The sequence below is a fragment of the Takifugu flavidus genome, chromosome 21, assembly GCF_003711565.1.
Source record: "Takifugu flavidus isolate HTHZ2018 chromosome 21, ASM371156v2, whole genome shotgun sequence".
In the NCBI taxonomy this organism is placed as follows: Eukaryota; Metazoa; Chordata; class Actinopteri; order Tetraodontiformes; family Tetraodontidae; genus Takifugu; species Takifugu flavidus.
The window spans coordinates 11,369,451-11,383,990 of NC_079540.1; the positions used below are offsets into that span (position 1 = coordinate 11,369,451).

A 14,540-nucleotide genomic window follows, 5' to 3' on the forward strand; every position below is an offset into this window, starting at 1 on the left:
CCCTTAGCCGCACAGTCTCCGCCCCGCCCGGGCGTTCGTGGCGACTGTAACTATTGAAACAAACATTTCCCGCGCCTTGTTCCAGTGGAACGCTAAAACAGTACAGTGTCAACATGGCAGGAATACTAGACGTCCCAAAACCCAGAATAAACTGCTCAATGATGTCACAGCACATTAACAAGCCAGTCTGCTTCGTTGGACGTGTTGATAAGGTTGGTGTTGACGCTAACTAAATTCAAAAGTCAAAAAGGCTTTTTGATCGCTGTTAGCTGATGTACGCCGCGTTTCTGCTTCAGGTTCATCCGACAGGGAAAACGTTCAGTGTCATCGATGGAGAAGGAAAAACAGCCACAGTTGACCTGAATGAACCGGTGAGTGATTCTAACCACTGGAGCTTTCTATTGAAAAGGAAGATGAGACAGTTAGTGTTAGCTCACTCCTTTATCTCAGCTCTTGTGGGAAGTGTCAAGAGTCCATCTACTCATGACTGCAAATGTAGTTTTAAAGTCACCATTGATGCAAGATTTTCGAGCTTACTCTGTCATCGAACCCACTTTTAGTAATTACTGAGATGCGATTGTGGTAAAAGTCTGCTCTGGTTTGTGTCTTCCAGCTTGCAGAGGAGCTGAGCGGCGTGGTGGAGATCATCGGTATGGTGTCCAACAAAGGAACCATCATGGCCAGCAACTACAGCATCCTGCGGGAGGACAGGGGCCCTTCTTTTGGTATGCCCTATCCTCATGTCCACACAGATGACAGTGAAAGCAGCAGTCACAGTTGTTGTTCTGGTCTCCACAGATTTAGAGCTGTACAATGAAGCCCTGAAAGTCATCCAGGATTTCCCTCAGTTCTACCCCTTTAAAGTGACTGCAAGTGGATGAAGAGAGAAGATCTGACCTTTTTTTTGTCTCCGTTTGTCTTGTTTATTACTAAAGTTATGACCTTTGCCAATAAAATTGAAAAGTTATCAGGAAGATGTTGTGCTTGAGAAATGGGCAGCAGTTGGAAAACATTGGTGGGAGGAGGAATCTGGTCCCAGTCTGCATCATGTTGTAACCCAGGGTTTATGGTCTGTACTGAAAGGACAATATTCTGCCAGCAAATATCTGCCAGCACAAATACAGACTTTGTCCTCAGAGACACTTTAACCAAACTCATCTACCATTTCCCAGTGTGGTTAGTTCACTGATCCTCTCTCCCAGTATAACCAGTCTATAAAAGGGTGTGTTTGAATAAATAGAGTAAAAAAAACAAAACATTAAAACTGTTACAAAGACACTTTTGTGTGGAACAAAACTTGCATTGTCATTGTCTCTGTCTACCACAAACTAGCAATATATTAGTGTCACCCAGGTTACGTTGTATATGCATTACCTATCTATTCATATTGCTGCATTCTTTGCATACATTTTGACTCATCTCAGTTCTGTGGATTTATCAGAGCTACACCATCACGCTATCGTCATCTCTGCCAACACGCTGTAGCTTCCAGGCTGTTCCACTGAGCTGCCTCTTGTTCATATGTTCTGTGATCAGTTCCTGTACTAAAGAACCCCGACAGGTTGAGCTCGCCAGACCTGCAGACTCCCGTCAGACCGTCTCAACGACCTTAAATCTGTCTCACAGTTATATGGCAGCATGTTCCTCAGTGAATCACCTGAATTCAGCTCTGCGAACATCTCTTCAGGCCTCAAACGCAGTTGCTAAATCTTATTCAGCGCACCAAACAGCAGGATGTCTGTTAATGGACGTTGGCTTCATTAGAATTTAACTCCTGCAAATTATTTATTATAAGTCACGGTAAATTTATGTTTTAGAATGTGAATGATCATGAAGTTCAGTTAACTGTCAGTTAAGGTTTTGCTCCTGAAAAGCAGGTCTGAAGAAAGTCTGTAGAGTTCAGGAGTTTCACTTGACGTGGGACTAGAACCGATCCCACACTGGGTTTGGTTCGGACTGAGTCTGCAGGTTGACAGTCGCAATGACACAACACAGATATTATATTAAACGCTGTTATGACGCCAGTGCGATCCTCGCAAGTGTATGATGCTGCTGCTGTGCTGTATGGGAAGAGACCGAAGCTGATTCTGGCAGCCCGACAATGTCTGCAGACGGATCTAGGCTAAGACAACACAGCCCGGCGGTGGCAGCACCAACAGCAGACGGGCAGTTTACAGGCCATTTCCTGCTGCAGCCAACATAGTTTAACAAGACCAACAGGATTTTAAAGCACATGGCTGCACACAGTCAGACACAAGCAGGATAATGTGCAACAATGCTAACGGTGGGAATCGCTGGGAGTCATGGCCTGTAAAGGTGCCTCTTAAAGAATGTGGATGCTGCGGCTAACACTTCCTGTCTGATCTGCAGTGTTGAGCCTGCTGGAGCTCTGGAAGAAGTCTGGGGCAGATATAGGGGACCTGCAGCATGTGTGAGCGTTCCCTCGCTCAGAAACAGATAAACATCTTCCCTGTTAAAACCTCAGTTTCGTCTTTATGCGCCTTTTTTCCTTTCGGGAGTCTCAGCAACAGTGATCATCACCACAGTGTGAAAGGTCCCAATTTCAGCTGCTGAGCTAATTTAAGTTTAAATTCAACAGAAATCAAATCACCACAACAATCTTTGGGCATTTGGGTCAGTTTTGTTTTCTCCACCAGTAGGGAAACTTTGCTAACATATCAGCTATGAGATATTTTTAAACTACGTGAATCAATTTTTTTAGTTTTTTTTATTTTTGGATTGTGACGGTTAAAAACGTATTTGCAGTACTTTGTGTTTAATTGTTAAGATTTGATTTCTTGTGTCCCTGAGTTACGGTACTTAAAATACAGATGTTGCCTTCAAAATAAAAGCATAAAGCTTAATCAGGCCAGCAGTGACAGTTAGAGATAAAAATAATATTTTAGTAGTGTGTTGTAAAATAACAGATGGAATAACATTAAACACAACAGACGGAACCTTAAACAACACTGGGCTTTTCTCACTTACATCAGAGCTTTATTGTGAAGGGACTGACGGGAAAAGTTGCTGCAGAAAAGGCAGAGGGTGACTCCAGCTGAACTTCTGTCAGTGTGAGAGAAGCCTGGAGACACAGCAGAGCTGCTGGCTGCTGGATTAACTGTCTGCAGGTACGGAACCTTTCATATGAGTTCATCTGATATCTGATATTAATGAAGCGGAGTTAGGAGACAAGTCGACTTCCTTCCTGGTGCCTCAGTCCCAGTAAGTCTGCACAGCTGCACTGTTGCTGAGGGGACTGAGCCAATGTTCAATGGCAACAACAGGGATGATGATAAACTGTTGACAACACTGCTCTTATAAACTGGTATCTGTACTGTATGTGTGAGAATTAACACCTGTGATCTACTGGAAGTATGGATTTGGGTGGTGGATCAGAGCTTCTGGACTGGTAGAGCAGATCCTTCTGAGGTGAACAGGGTGGGTGCTGCTGCTACACAATCAGGTGTTTTGAACATGCGACCACACATGAAACGACTGACAGCAGCTGTAATGTCTGAGTGATTGTGACCTCTGACCTCCGCTCTGCAGAGCTCCTTTTACCGTGTGATGCCAGCAGCTCCTACAGAGGAGCCAGAGATCAGCTCCTGGCCCCCACATGCTGAATCAGATGGTGTTGATTCTGTTGATACTGATTAGTCGACTTACTCATCTGCTGTTGTTCACCTGTGTGTCATCTGCATAATAATGAGGAAACATGAGGATTAACATGAGGAAACATCAGAGGAAACATTAGAGGAAACATTGGACCAAACCTGAAGCCTCGCAAGTCACCTGTGCTGACCTGAATTGTAGAAGATGACAGGAGGAGCTCTGTGCTCTCTGGTTAGATCCCCCTCTGCGTAGATCCCTCTCTGGTTGGATCCCGCTCTGGATCCAATCCTTCTCTGGGTTCCATCCCTCTCTGGTTAGATCCTACTCTAGTTAGATCTCTCTCTGGTTGGATATCTCATTGGGTGGGATTCATCTCTGGGTTTAGATCTCTCTCTAGTTTTATCCTTCTCTGGGTTGAATCCCTCTCTGTTTAGATCTCTCTCTGGATGGATCTCTCTCTGGATGGATCTCTCTCTGGATGGATCTCTCTCTGGTTGGATCCCTCTTTGGGTTGGATCCCTCTTTGGGTTGGATGCATCTCTGGTTTAATGAAGTTGAAGCCTTTTCTTTGAATCTGAAGCTCTTTTGTGAATCTGGGCAGAGCAGCTGGAGGAAACCATGACCATGAGGTGGCTCCTGAAGGTGCTGATCCTGACCTTGGCTCTGTCAGAACCAATCAGAAGTCAGAAGAGACGGAGGAAAGGGCAGAAAGATGATAACGAGGTCATTGTTAATGTTTCCAAAGGTAAGTAAAAAGTTGTTTGGAAGGTCTGGCAGCAGGCTGGGTTCTTCATCAGTTAGGTGCGAGTGTGTGTGAGAATGTGCCACCCTCAGGCTGTGTGTGGTTGTTGGTGTGTGTGTGGGGGGGGGTGTGTGTGTGGATTGGTATAACCTGTTTTACTTTCTTCTCAGCATTGATCTGCCCTGTTGAGATAATGTTCATCGTGGACAGTTCGGAGAAGGCCAAGTTTGCACTGTTTGAACAGCAGAAGCAGTTTGTGCTGCGCTTCAGCACAAAGCTCATGGAGCTCCACCCCCCCGCTTGGCGAATTCGGTTGCGCCTCGCCATCCTTCAGTACAGCAGCACCGTCTCTGTGGAGCATAACTTCAGGGACTGGCAGGATGTGGATGTCTTCCAGGGCCGTGTGGCTTCCATGAGCTTCATTGGCCACGGCACCTACTCGGCCTACGCCATTGCCAACGCCACCCAGCTGTTCAGCCAGGAGACTTCCCCCAACAGCCTGAGGGTGGCGCTGTTGATGACAGATGGGATAGACCACCCGCGGAGCCCCAGTGCTGAGATAGCTGCTGCTGAGGCCAAACAGCACAACATCAGGCTGTTCACCATCTCGCTGCTGGGCCTGGACCAGGGTCCCACGGCTACCACACTACGATCAATCGCCAGTGCGCCGCCGCAGCAGCACGTCATCGGCTTCACTGACAGTCGGCTGGACGACAGACTCTTCAGCGAGCTGGTCAGCCAAGTTTGAACAGTGAGCAGCTACGATAAATGATCTGCCTGGTTGGACTAACTGTCTGTCTAATTTACAGAACTCAATTGTCAAGAGTCAGGTGAGTTTTTGGATAGTTGTTGTTGCATGGCTTTTTCCTCTTTTGGAGGTAGAAATTTGAGGTATGGTATCTTCTTATTACAGGGTCAGTGGTCCAACACTAACAATACAAAATAAACAGCAGAGATCACAAATACACTTAAGCTAGCAAGCCAACGTTATCATCTTATTTACTGTTGTTTTTATGCGTTTTGGTTTCAGTGTCCACAGCCAAATATGTGTTTGTGTGAGAAAGGGGAGAAAGGTCTTCCTGGAAGCCCGGTAAGTCTCATGCAGCACGTTTCTATGCCAACAACTGAACACGGTCCAAATCTTTGACAAGTTAGAGCAATCCCACTGAATATTGATGTCATAGGTCACAATTTCAAAAATATCATAAAGGTTATGTTTAATTGTCCAAGTTCAATCAGTCCATTTACCCCGTCTCTCCCAGTATAAAGTTTAGGATGACTCATTTTAAGGGCCTGTTGGTTGTGCGGGTCAGGCAGGGGCTGACCAGAATCTTCTGAGGGCCTCAGGTTGGACAGCTCTCCCAGAGTTAGTGTAGCAGGTGTTGGAGGGGAAACCTGACAAAGGTCGAGGTCAAAGATTAAAGGATAGGCTAGAAAGCTTTATTTTGCTGTGGAAATCTCAGAATGTCCTGCAGTGCGGACGGGGTTTATGTTGGACAGGGTTACAGACAGGTCGAACTGGGCTTGACCTCACCTCCGAGCACCTAAACATACACACTTCTATACAAGAGGCCCAATATTCTCATTCACTCTGTCCGATACCTTTGATCCAGGGGAAACCAGGCGAGCCGGGATCTGATGGAGTTCAAGGTCCCAAAGGGTCTCGCGTAAGTGTCTTTTGTGTCCGTAATCCAGTGATGGAAACAGAAATAATCCTGGAGGTAACCTTTGATGTTGTGTTTTGTCTGGACCTGGTCATTCCAGGGCCAACCTGGGATTAATGGACGTCCTGGAATAGAAGGTCTTGAGGTAATTAGACACGCCCATATTTATGAGTCACATGACCACATCAGCTATATATTCCTTCTGCAACTTTATAGATTCCAACAGATCAAAGAAAAAGTAAAGTTGTGCTCCCGGTTCCACATCTGGTTGTTTTATGTGTATACTCCACACAATTCTGCATTAAAGTAACAATAACAACAAAAGTTTTCCTCTATAGGGACGAGTTGGCAGCAAAGGGGACAAGGTTTGTGTTACTGTAACTTTCATGTTTTTTTAAATATTAAGTTGATGATCAAACGCTTCAACACTCGAGCTTCATCTGGTTTCCAGGGGGAATCAGGTGAATGTGGACCTGCTGGTCTAAAAGGAGAAAAAGTAGGTTTTTAACTTTTTTTCATTCATTTTAATGAAGTTTCCCATGTTGTTTTAATGGATCTACATATTAAATTATTTTAGGGTGGATCTCGTGGCCCCAGGGGCTCCACAGGAGAATATGTATAGAGGTGGATTTGTTTTATAAATACTGCCATCTGGTGGCAAATCCGGGTGAATGAAAACGTTAAATATCTCGTTCACTTCAGGTTGAAATGGCACATCAGCAGTTGAATGCTGAGGAGTGTTAGTGGCAGCAGGGACAGAAGTAGCATGACACCCTAGTGGCATCATATAGTTAGCAAGGATAAAAGGGTCGAAGGGTTGAAAAACCTTCATTTAAACTGTGCTGACATCATCTTCAGAGAAGGTATGCTGTTGTAGTACAGAGGTGAGTCAACTAATCAGAGCACTGCTGTCCATACTGTCCTGTGCCACCTGTGGGAACATCCCAACATAAAGGTGCCAAGAGGTGAGACCACATTTGTTTCTGGTCTTTAAGTGGCCAAAATGGACTCGTGTCCTCATGAGAACCTATTGTCCAATACAATGTTCCCGTTAAATCGTTGATCTTCAGAGTGTTGTCAAACGTTCACAAACCCGTAGAGGCCATCCTGTTCTCTGCACTCGTGGAATGTGAGCTGTGGATTAGCTCTGATCCCCCTGCTAATGTAGCTTTTCTAAACAGGCGTCCGAGCTCACAGCAACCGTTGTCCCAGAGGATTATAATTTGGGCACATGTTATTATTCACCCCCTCTGAAAATGTTTGTTACCCACCACGGTAGTATCGGTTTACACACACACATGCATACACACACTCACACAGTTAACTTTATCAGATCCTGATAAAATAGTTGTTGGTCCAGAGGCAAGATCAGTTTTAGATTATTAAGTACCCTAACCGACACTGGAGGACAGTCAGACCAAGCAGGTACGTGGACGAGTCTTGGGCACTTTTGCTGTAGTGGTTCACCAATGTTGTCACTTTCTAATGAAACTTCTTTTATCAGTTTCTGATCAGCTCATTTTGGTCAAGCGATCATCATTTATGTTGAAGTTGGTTGAAGGTGGTTTTCATCTTTGTGATTTTTTTTTTCTGTCTCAGGGACCCAGAGGAGTACCTGGAGATCAGGGTCCAGAGGGTCCACCTGGGTCTAAAGTAAGAGCACTCAGATTTCAGACTGTGGAACCGTTGTCAGGTCAGTTATCACATGGAAACTTTTCTTTCCTTTGAAGGGTGATCGCGGCCAGAGGGGAGCACCTGGACCTCCAGGAGATAAAGGCATTGGCTTCCCAGGTCCTAAGGTAGACTTCCATGTGATTTTAACAGTTGGTGCCCTCAGTAGAGAAAGTCTGATATCCTCAGTTTATCTTTAATTTTCAGGGCGAACGAGGAATACAAGGACGAGTGGGTCCTCCAGGACCAGTGGGTCAAGGAGAACCTGGGACACCAGTAAGTCCTCAAAAAAATGTGACCATTGTGATTTATTTTGCTGATACCAGAATTGCTAAAAGGTCAATTAAATAATTACCAGCGAGAAAAACGATGTACAACCCTCACACTACAATGACGCAGGTGTTGTACACAGACACACAGGTGTAACACAGTTTCAATGGTGTTTAGGGACCAGCAGGGTCACAAGGAATACAAGGACCTCTAGGGCCTCCAGGTGAGGGTCTCCCAGGGCCCAAGGTAAATTCTGGGATTTTGTCATTCATCTGCTGTCAGACTGTGAATTCCAAAGAGCACCCATCTGAGCAGAGACAGCTTTAACACTGACAGTGTACCTGACAGGGGGACAGAGGCTATGAGGGACCAAAGGGCAACCGCGGGCCTCCAGGAATGGGCCAAAAAGGAGAAAAGGTTGGTGATTCTTTTCTGTCCTTTAATACTTTGTGTAACCTCTCACCTCTGTGACCAGGGAAATACAGGAGCTCCAGGTCTGCCAGGACAGGTGGGATTTCCAGGCGTTGGCATCCAGGGAGAAAAGGTGAGGCCAACCCACTGTTAGCATCTGCTTCCTTTACTGGTTTTCAAATTCTGATGTTCCTCTGGCTTTAGGGGGACCAAGGGCCTACTGGACCTTCTGGTCCGAGAGGACCTCCTGGACTGGGGATAATTGGTCCAAAGGTCAGTAAAGTATCGGCCATTTAACCCCAAACAGACATTAAATGATTTGATAAGTGAAAATTAATTCTTAGATTTTAGGACCAGATCTCAAACAAGCTTTGAAATATAAATTATTTTAGTTTTTCTCTTTTCCACCTTTACTGAGCTTCCTGTTTGACTTAGTTCATCCTAAAATGAGATATTTTTGCATTTTTGAAGAATGGTTTCCTCACCAGTGGTGTTGATTTCCAGGGTGATCAGGGTTTTCCAGGAGATCCTGGACCACAGGGACAGAGAGGTGTCGGTGAACCAGGACCTAAGGTGAGACAACCACAACTGCAGACACTCTTTGGTGAACTTTGGGACTCAGAAGGTTTGAGAACACATGTGGTTTTCCAGGGGGAACTAGGTCCCAATGGTCCTTCTGGGATACCTGGCATTCCTGGGGAGGATGGAACTGCTGGAGCTAAGGTGAGCACCAGTAAAAAGAATTGGTGAAATTATCAGTGACGCTTGAATCTGTATCTGAAATTACCGACTGTTTCCTTCAGGGAGAGATGGGACCACCGGGTCCACGAGGTCCAGAGGGAGCGCAAGGAAAAGGCATTGCTGGAGAAAAGGTAAATGCACCATCGCCATCAGTAAAACTGATTATAGGTCAGATAAGAAGATAACCCTTGAGAGAACTGCAGGAAACCAATAGTTAACTTTGTTCTGGACATTGTATGACCAGCTGTCCAAAGGAATAAATACATAAATAGATGATATTGTTTATTACCTGTGAGGATCCTGATCCGAACATCATAAAATAGTTTTAAGGAAGAGAACATAGGGATGACCTGGAGTTACAGTCTGCAGCAGGTTCGTTAGCTACTTTCTCAAATAGTCCAATCAAATAAATCCTTTATTTTTGCACAGGGAGACAGAGGTGACCGTGGTCCCAGGGGCCTCTCAGGGTCTCCAGGCCCAATCGGACCTGCAGGACCAAAGGTCTGTTTAAATTTGAAGTTTTTCTCTGTTACATCATCAGCCTGGATGAATATGTGCAGAAGACTTGAAGAAGCCATTCTTGAGTTAAGATTAAGAATATTTCTATTGCTCAGGGAGAGCTCGGGACCCCTGGAGTGATGGGCGCCCCTGGGGCTCCGGGACGGGGCTTACCAGGACAAAAGGTGATGCACCTGTTTCTATATTTTTGAGGACATTTGTTGTTCTTAGCCACCAATATTAAAATGATGTTTTCAGGGAGACCCTGGACCTGCAGGAGCCGCTGGACCTGTAGGAGAACCTGGAGTTGGAAGCACTGGACCCAAGGTGAGGAGCATTAACCAGATTCTGAACACACATTTACTGGACCTGTGGGGCACGTCAGGCTTGTAACGCAAGAAGGTTCAGATACAGGGATTCAAGGACAATCTGGCATGAAAACAGGGTGGGATGGGTTTAAACACCCAGAAAACAAGACACAGGTGAATCACAACTAAGGCAGAAACCACGGACAAAGAGGAAAAGTAAAACTAGTACACACCAGGGGAAGGACGAGACTTTCAAAATAAAACAGGAAGCGTACAACATACAATACAGAGTGACACGTGATGCTGTTGTTATTACGACTGTTTACCTGTTTATGTCACCTGTTGCAGGGCAACAAAGGAAATCCAGGACCTGCTGGTCCACCAGGGGTAAAAGGCGACGGTGTTCCTGGACCGCCGGTGAGAAGAGAAAAATCACAACTCACTATTAAAAATAAAAAGAAATGAGTAACTGAACATGTCATCTGTCCTCGTAGGGCCCTCCTGGTCCACCTGGTGTGCATGGAGAGACGGGACCTGAAGGTAAAGGAATCCCTGGATCCAAGGTGAGCAGGATATGGTTAAAGTTCCTCCTATCCAGGTGTGGTTACAGGAGGGCCAAGTTAGTAAAAATGGAGATTCTGTTGTGTTTATGCTCTAGGGTGACAGAGGCTTACCAGGACCACCAGGACCATCGGGTCCACCTGGCATTGGATTTTACGGACCGAAGGTCAGCCTTCTGTTCTTTTCACACTGCTCATTTGTGCTCCTGTTTTTCACCTGTTCAACTTGGTTTGGATATTCAGGGTTCTGTAGGTCAGCCTGGACCACCAGGTCCAACTGGTCCACCAGGAGAGGGCATCCAGGGACCAAAGGTAGGCAGTAAAACACCAGAACGGTAACATCTCCATCAACAAACATTAAATAATAAATATCAGCATGGCGCCCTGGTGGTGGGCTGCAGATTCAGAATCTAACTTCAGGACCTCAGCTGGAGGTTTCTGCTGATCCATTTTCTGCTGAAATGGTCGATAACTTCTTGTCTTCGCCTTTCAGGGGGAGCCCGGGTTTCTGGGTCCGATGGGTCCTCGTGGGGCACCAGGAGACTCTCTGCCAGGAGAGAAGGTACCGCCACTGGCCTTATGGTGTGTGCCGTCTGATTTCTACTGTAAAAGTGTTCCAACAGTGGAACTGTGACACTCACACAGGGTGACAGAGGAAGTCCTGGAGCACGAGGAAGGAGAGGACAGAAAGGAGACTTTGGAGAACCTGGACCACCTGGACAGATGGTAACGAACCTCTTCAGGACCTGTTTTCATGCCAGGCTTTCTTAGGATGAGCTACTCTTACTGGCTGTGAGGGGCCTCAGAGGAGCTGAGGGTCACCAGGGCTCTGCAGGATCTTCTCCACCTGCTGCTTTAGGTCCATGTGAAGAACAATAAGGCGTCCAAGAGGATGTCTTTAGATGTGGAAATTTGATGGATGTTTTCTGAAGTTTGGACTTTCCATTTCAATTTTATGACCTTTATGAACCACGTGGCTGTTTCGTCAACTCTAAAGTATCTTCATGATGGAGTTTTCTCACTTAATAAGAGTTTATTTTGTAGGGGAGACCTGGACAAAAGGGGGATCCGGGCCTGACGGTGAGTAGAGCTCAGACAGAACTGATGGAAGTGATAAACACAAAAGTTGAACTCTTGTCTTATTCACAGAGAGAAGAAGTCATCCGAATCATCAGAGGAGTCTGTGGTAAATCCTCTTCTTCTGCTGCAGGTTGTTTACGGCTCTGATGTCCAGGCTGATTTATCTGGATTCATTTTCCAGGCTGTGGTCTCCAGTGCAGAGCGACTCCTCTGGAACTGGTCTTCGTGATCGATGGTTCCGAGAGCGTCGGACCACGAAACTTTGAGCTGGTGAAGGACTTCGTGAACAGTCTCATCGACCGGGTGTCGGTGAGCCAGGAGGCCACCCGTATCGGCGTGGTTCTGTACAGTCACGTGAACATTGTGGTGGCCAGTCTGCAGCAGCGGTCCAGCCAGAATGACCTCAAAGCCTCCATCAGAACCATGCAGTACCTCGGCGAGGGCACCTTCACGGGTAGCGCCATCCACCGAGCCAATCAGCTGTTCCGGGCCTCTCGGCCTGGCGTGAGGAAGGTGGCGCTCATTTTAACGGACGGCCAGGCCGACCCCCGGGACATGATGCCGCTTGATGTATCGGCAGCTGAGTCCCACGCACGAGGAATCGAGACATTCGTCATTGGAGTCATGAACGAGACCGACCCGCTCTACCGACACTTCAGCGCCGAGATGAAGGTCATCGCCTCAGATCCGGAAGAAGAACACGTCTACCTGATCCAGAACTTCAGCTCACTTCCCAGTAAGAAAATCTGCCCTGGACCTCTCATGTCCACCACAGGGGGCGCTGTGGTGGACATGATGGTGTTTGTATCACCTGTGTCAGACAACATATGAAGATCAAGGTTGTGTCCATGAGCACGTCCACTTCACCAGCCGTCTCTAAAAATGACTTTTCTGCTCTTCGTTGTGTCCTTTCTTATTGCAGACCTGGAAAACATCATCGTGGATCAGATCTGTGAGCAGGACGACGCCGTTGCGTTTCTACCAAAACTCCCACCTGTGGAATTCCAACCACAGACTCCAGAATTTAGGATCTCAGAAGCCCCGGAGGAGCGAGCACAGGTAATCTGCTTTGATCTGCCTCAGATCAGCAGCATTCATACAAGCGTGAAAACGCCACTTTCTGTCCAACTCCTGGATGTTTTGGTGGCGTGTGTGAAGGTCTCCTCCTCTGCCCCCCAGCCTGAGCTCCCAGTGGAATCCAGAACAGCCCCTGCTCAGACTGATACGCGTCAGGATGATCGGGAGCGGCAGGTTGTTCCTGAGGTAGTGTTTGAATCTCCAGCAGGGGGGGAGCTGCCGGGCCCGTGGTTGACCTCCACCACCGGCGTTCAGACTCCAGCACGCCGGCTGCATGAAGGAGCCACCCCCCCTCCTCCTTCTCCTCCTGCAGCCCTGGCAGACCCAACAACAGCAGGTGAAGGCTCAGCTGATAGTACAGTTCCCTCCGCTGACCTCCAGCCACACCTGAGTCACTGTGCAAATAGCATCTGGCTAATGTCACACCCATTAGCCAGATGTTCAGATAATTGCAGCTGGAACATTACGACACTTTATGTGAACACTTTGTGAAATTGACGTCGGTAAGCTAAGACTGATTTTGTCTTCAGGTGTGGGGTGTAATCAGCCTCTGGACCCAGGACCCTGCAGGCAGTATGTGGTGCGGTGGTACTACGACCCCGAAGCTAACTCCTGTGCCCAGTTCTGGTTCGGGGGTTGTCAGGGCAACAACAACAAGTTTGAATCTGAAGCCCAATGTAAATATTCCTGTGTCCTTACGTAACACAACACGTAAAAATGGGATTTCTGAGCGGAACAGCTTTGCATGTAGTAGCTGTAGAGGAATCTGTTAGGATTAGCCCCGGGTACGGATAAGGGTGGGATTGTTAGCCTAGCATGGGTCATGGTTATTCCACTGTGATGAACAGACTGATGAATTTGACGCATTTAAGACAAGAGTTTAATGTAAGTGTATTTTCTACTGGTCTCAGATGGATTAATGATCGTGTCTCTAGCATTTATAGCTAATGCAGGTTAAGTTTTGCACGTCTACGCTGGTCTACAGGTGCTCTTCTCCGACGTTCGTGGGTGTTTTTGTTTGCAGCTAACTGTTGGTAAAGATGTTTACAGAAGAATCAGTGTCATTATTCCTCAAGCTGCAGAAAAAAAACCCAAAAACATGGTGATTAGCATTAGCCCTCAAGGTGCTGCAACCTTGATTTGATCTCCGTTGGTCAACATCAGTGCAACATGATCAACTTCCTGGTTGAGACTGAGCGACACACTCATGGTAAAGTTACACCAAAGAGCCTAAACAATCCAAGATGTGTGCTGAGCTTCACCAGGACGTGGACGCTCAGAGGGTGCAGAGACGCCACCTGAAGCTTTTATCAGCAACTGTCAAGAAGCTCCAGCCCACGTCGGGATCAACACCTGATGCCGCAGAGCTCCAAACCTTTTGAGTACGTTGGTTAATTTCATTGTTTAAAAGTTTATCACACAGTCTCATTTTCATCTTTGTTCTGATCGCCATGGAGATGTTTTTGTTGGTCTTTGTAGTCAATGTCACTGTAAAATAGTTGAAGACAAAAATATTCTAACTAACACAAGTCAACTTTTTCTAAATGTAACTGGTGGAACTCTGCGTTGTGTTTTAATGAGACTCTCGTGTCCAGGATTCTCTTTTTATTCTGACAGCAACAAATAAAAATACGAATAAACAGTTAGCAGCCCGCTTCAGTTCCTAGACACACACAAGGCGGGAAGACGTACATTAGCGAAACTCGTCATGGCAAGTAAGCTAACGGTCGAAACTGTTTAAACTTCATATTTAAGTGCTGGTATGTTCTATTGTATTTATAACATGAATAAACAAACACATTAAACAATCAATTAGAATACATAAATGTATGAACAGAGAACCAAACGTAACTAATCCAAATTGATGTGATGGAAAATGAGACACCCACCTCTCCCACAAGAGTAT

At 46.4% G+C, this 14,540-nt stretch overlaps 2 protein-coding genes and 1 long non-coding RNA gene across 7 annotated transcripts; 2 read left to right on the forward strand and 1 right to left on the reverse strand.

The window, feature by feature from the left end:
• The first annotated feature begins 22 nt into the window (after positions 1-22).
• rpa3 (replication protein A3) lies at positions 23-1,278 on the forward strand. Its single transcript, XM_057021106.1, has 4 exons — positions 23-212; positions 297-371; positions 614-725; positions 799-1,278. Exons 1-4 carry the CDS (start codon positions 114-116, stop codon positions 879-881), a joined length of 369 nt encoding a protein of 122 aa, XP_056877086.1. The 5' UTR covers positions 23-113; the 3' UTR covers positions 882-1,278.
• Positions 798-4,084, reverse strand: LOC130518494 (uncharacterized). The gene is made up of 2 exons (XR_008948053.1): positions 3,803-4,084; positions 798-3,695 (listed from the first exon to the last, which is right to left on the reverse strand). It is a non-coding gene; the product is annotated as an uncharacterized LOC130518494 (long non-coding RNA).
• Positions 3,080-14,280, forward strand: col28a1a (collagen, type XXVIII, alpha 1a). 5 transcript variants are annotated; one of them, XM_057020989.1, is made up of 34 exons: positions 3,080-3,128; positions 4,219-4,357; positions 4,525-5,087; positions 5,164-5,184; positions 5,385-5,444; positions 5,968-6,021; positions 6,119-6,163; positions 6,357-6,383; positions 6,470-6,514; positions 7,618-7,671; positions 7,749-7,817; positions 7,897-7,965; positions 8,137-8,205; positions 8,308-8,376; positions 8,435-8,503; positions 8,575-8,643; positions 8,875-8,943; positions 9,022-9,093; positions 9,174-9,242; positions 9,541-9,612; positions 9,726-9,794; positions 9,868-9,936; positions 10,266-10,334; positions 10,412-10,480; positions 10,576-10,644; positions 10,721-10,789; positions 10,971-11,039; positions 11,123-11,203; positions 11,522-11,557; positions 11,627-11,663; positions 11,739-12,293; positions 12,480-12,616; positions 12,716-12,971; positions 13,165-14,280. In XM_057020989.1, the coding sequence occupies exons 2-34, from the start codon at positions 4,231-4,233 to the stop codon at positions 13,335-13,337; spliced, it is 3,450 nt and encodes a 1,149-aa protein (XP_056876969.1). In that variant the 5' UTR covers positions 3,080-3,128; positions 4,219-4,230; the 3' UTR covers positions 13,338-14,280. The 5 variants fall into 5 exon arrangements, with proteins under 5 accessions (XP_056876969.1, XP_056876968.1, XP_056876972.1 ...); XM_057020988.1 differs by lacking the exon at positions 3,080-3,128 and having other exon boundaries at positions 4,108-4,357; XM_057020990.1 differs by lacking the exon at positions 3,080-3,128 and having other exon boundaries at positions 4,110-4,357; positions 12,737-12,971.
• Positions 14,281-14,540: the final 260 nt, after the last annotated feature.

Bases quoted from the DNA above. Each gene is read 5' to 3' on its own strand.
- col28a1a (XM_057020989.1), top strand. From the start codon at position 4,231: ATGACCATGAGGTGGCTCCTGAAGGTGCTGATCCTGACCTTGGCTCTG. The intron at 4,358-4,524 runs GTAAGTAAAAAG...CTTTCTTCTCAG, and splicing joins CATTGTTAATGTTTCCAAAG to CATTGATCTGCCCTGTTGAG. The intron at 9,613-9,725 runs GTCTGTTTAAAT...TCTATTGCTCAG, and splicing joins TCGGACCTGCAGGACCAAAG to GGAGAGCTCGGGACCCCTGG.
- rpa3 (XM_057021106.1), top strand. From the start codon at position 114: ATGGCAGGAATACTAGACGTCCCAAAACCCAGAATAAACTGCTCAATG. The intron at 213-296 runs GTTGGTGTTGAC...TTTCTGCTTCAG, and splicing joins TCGTTGGACGTGTTGATAAG to GTTCATCCGACAGGGAAAAC. The intron at 726-798 runs GTATGCCCTATC...TGGTCTCCACAG, and splicing joins GGACAGGGGCCCTTCTTTTG to ATTTAGAGCTGTACAATGAA.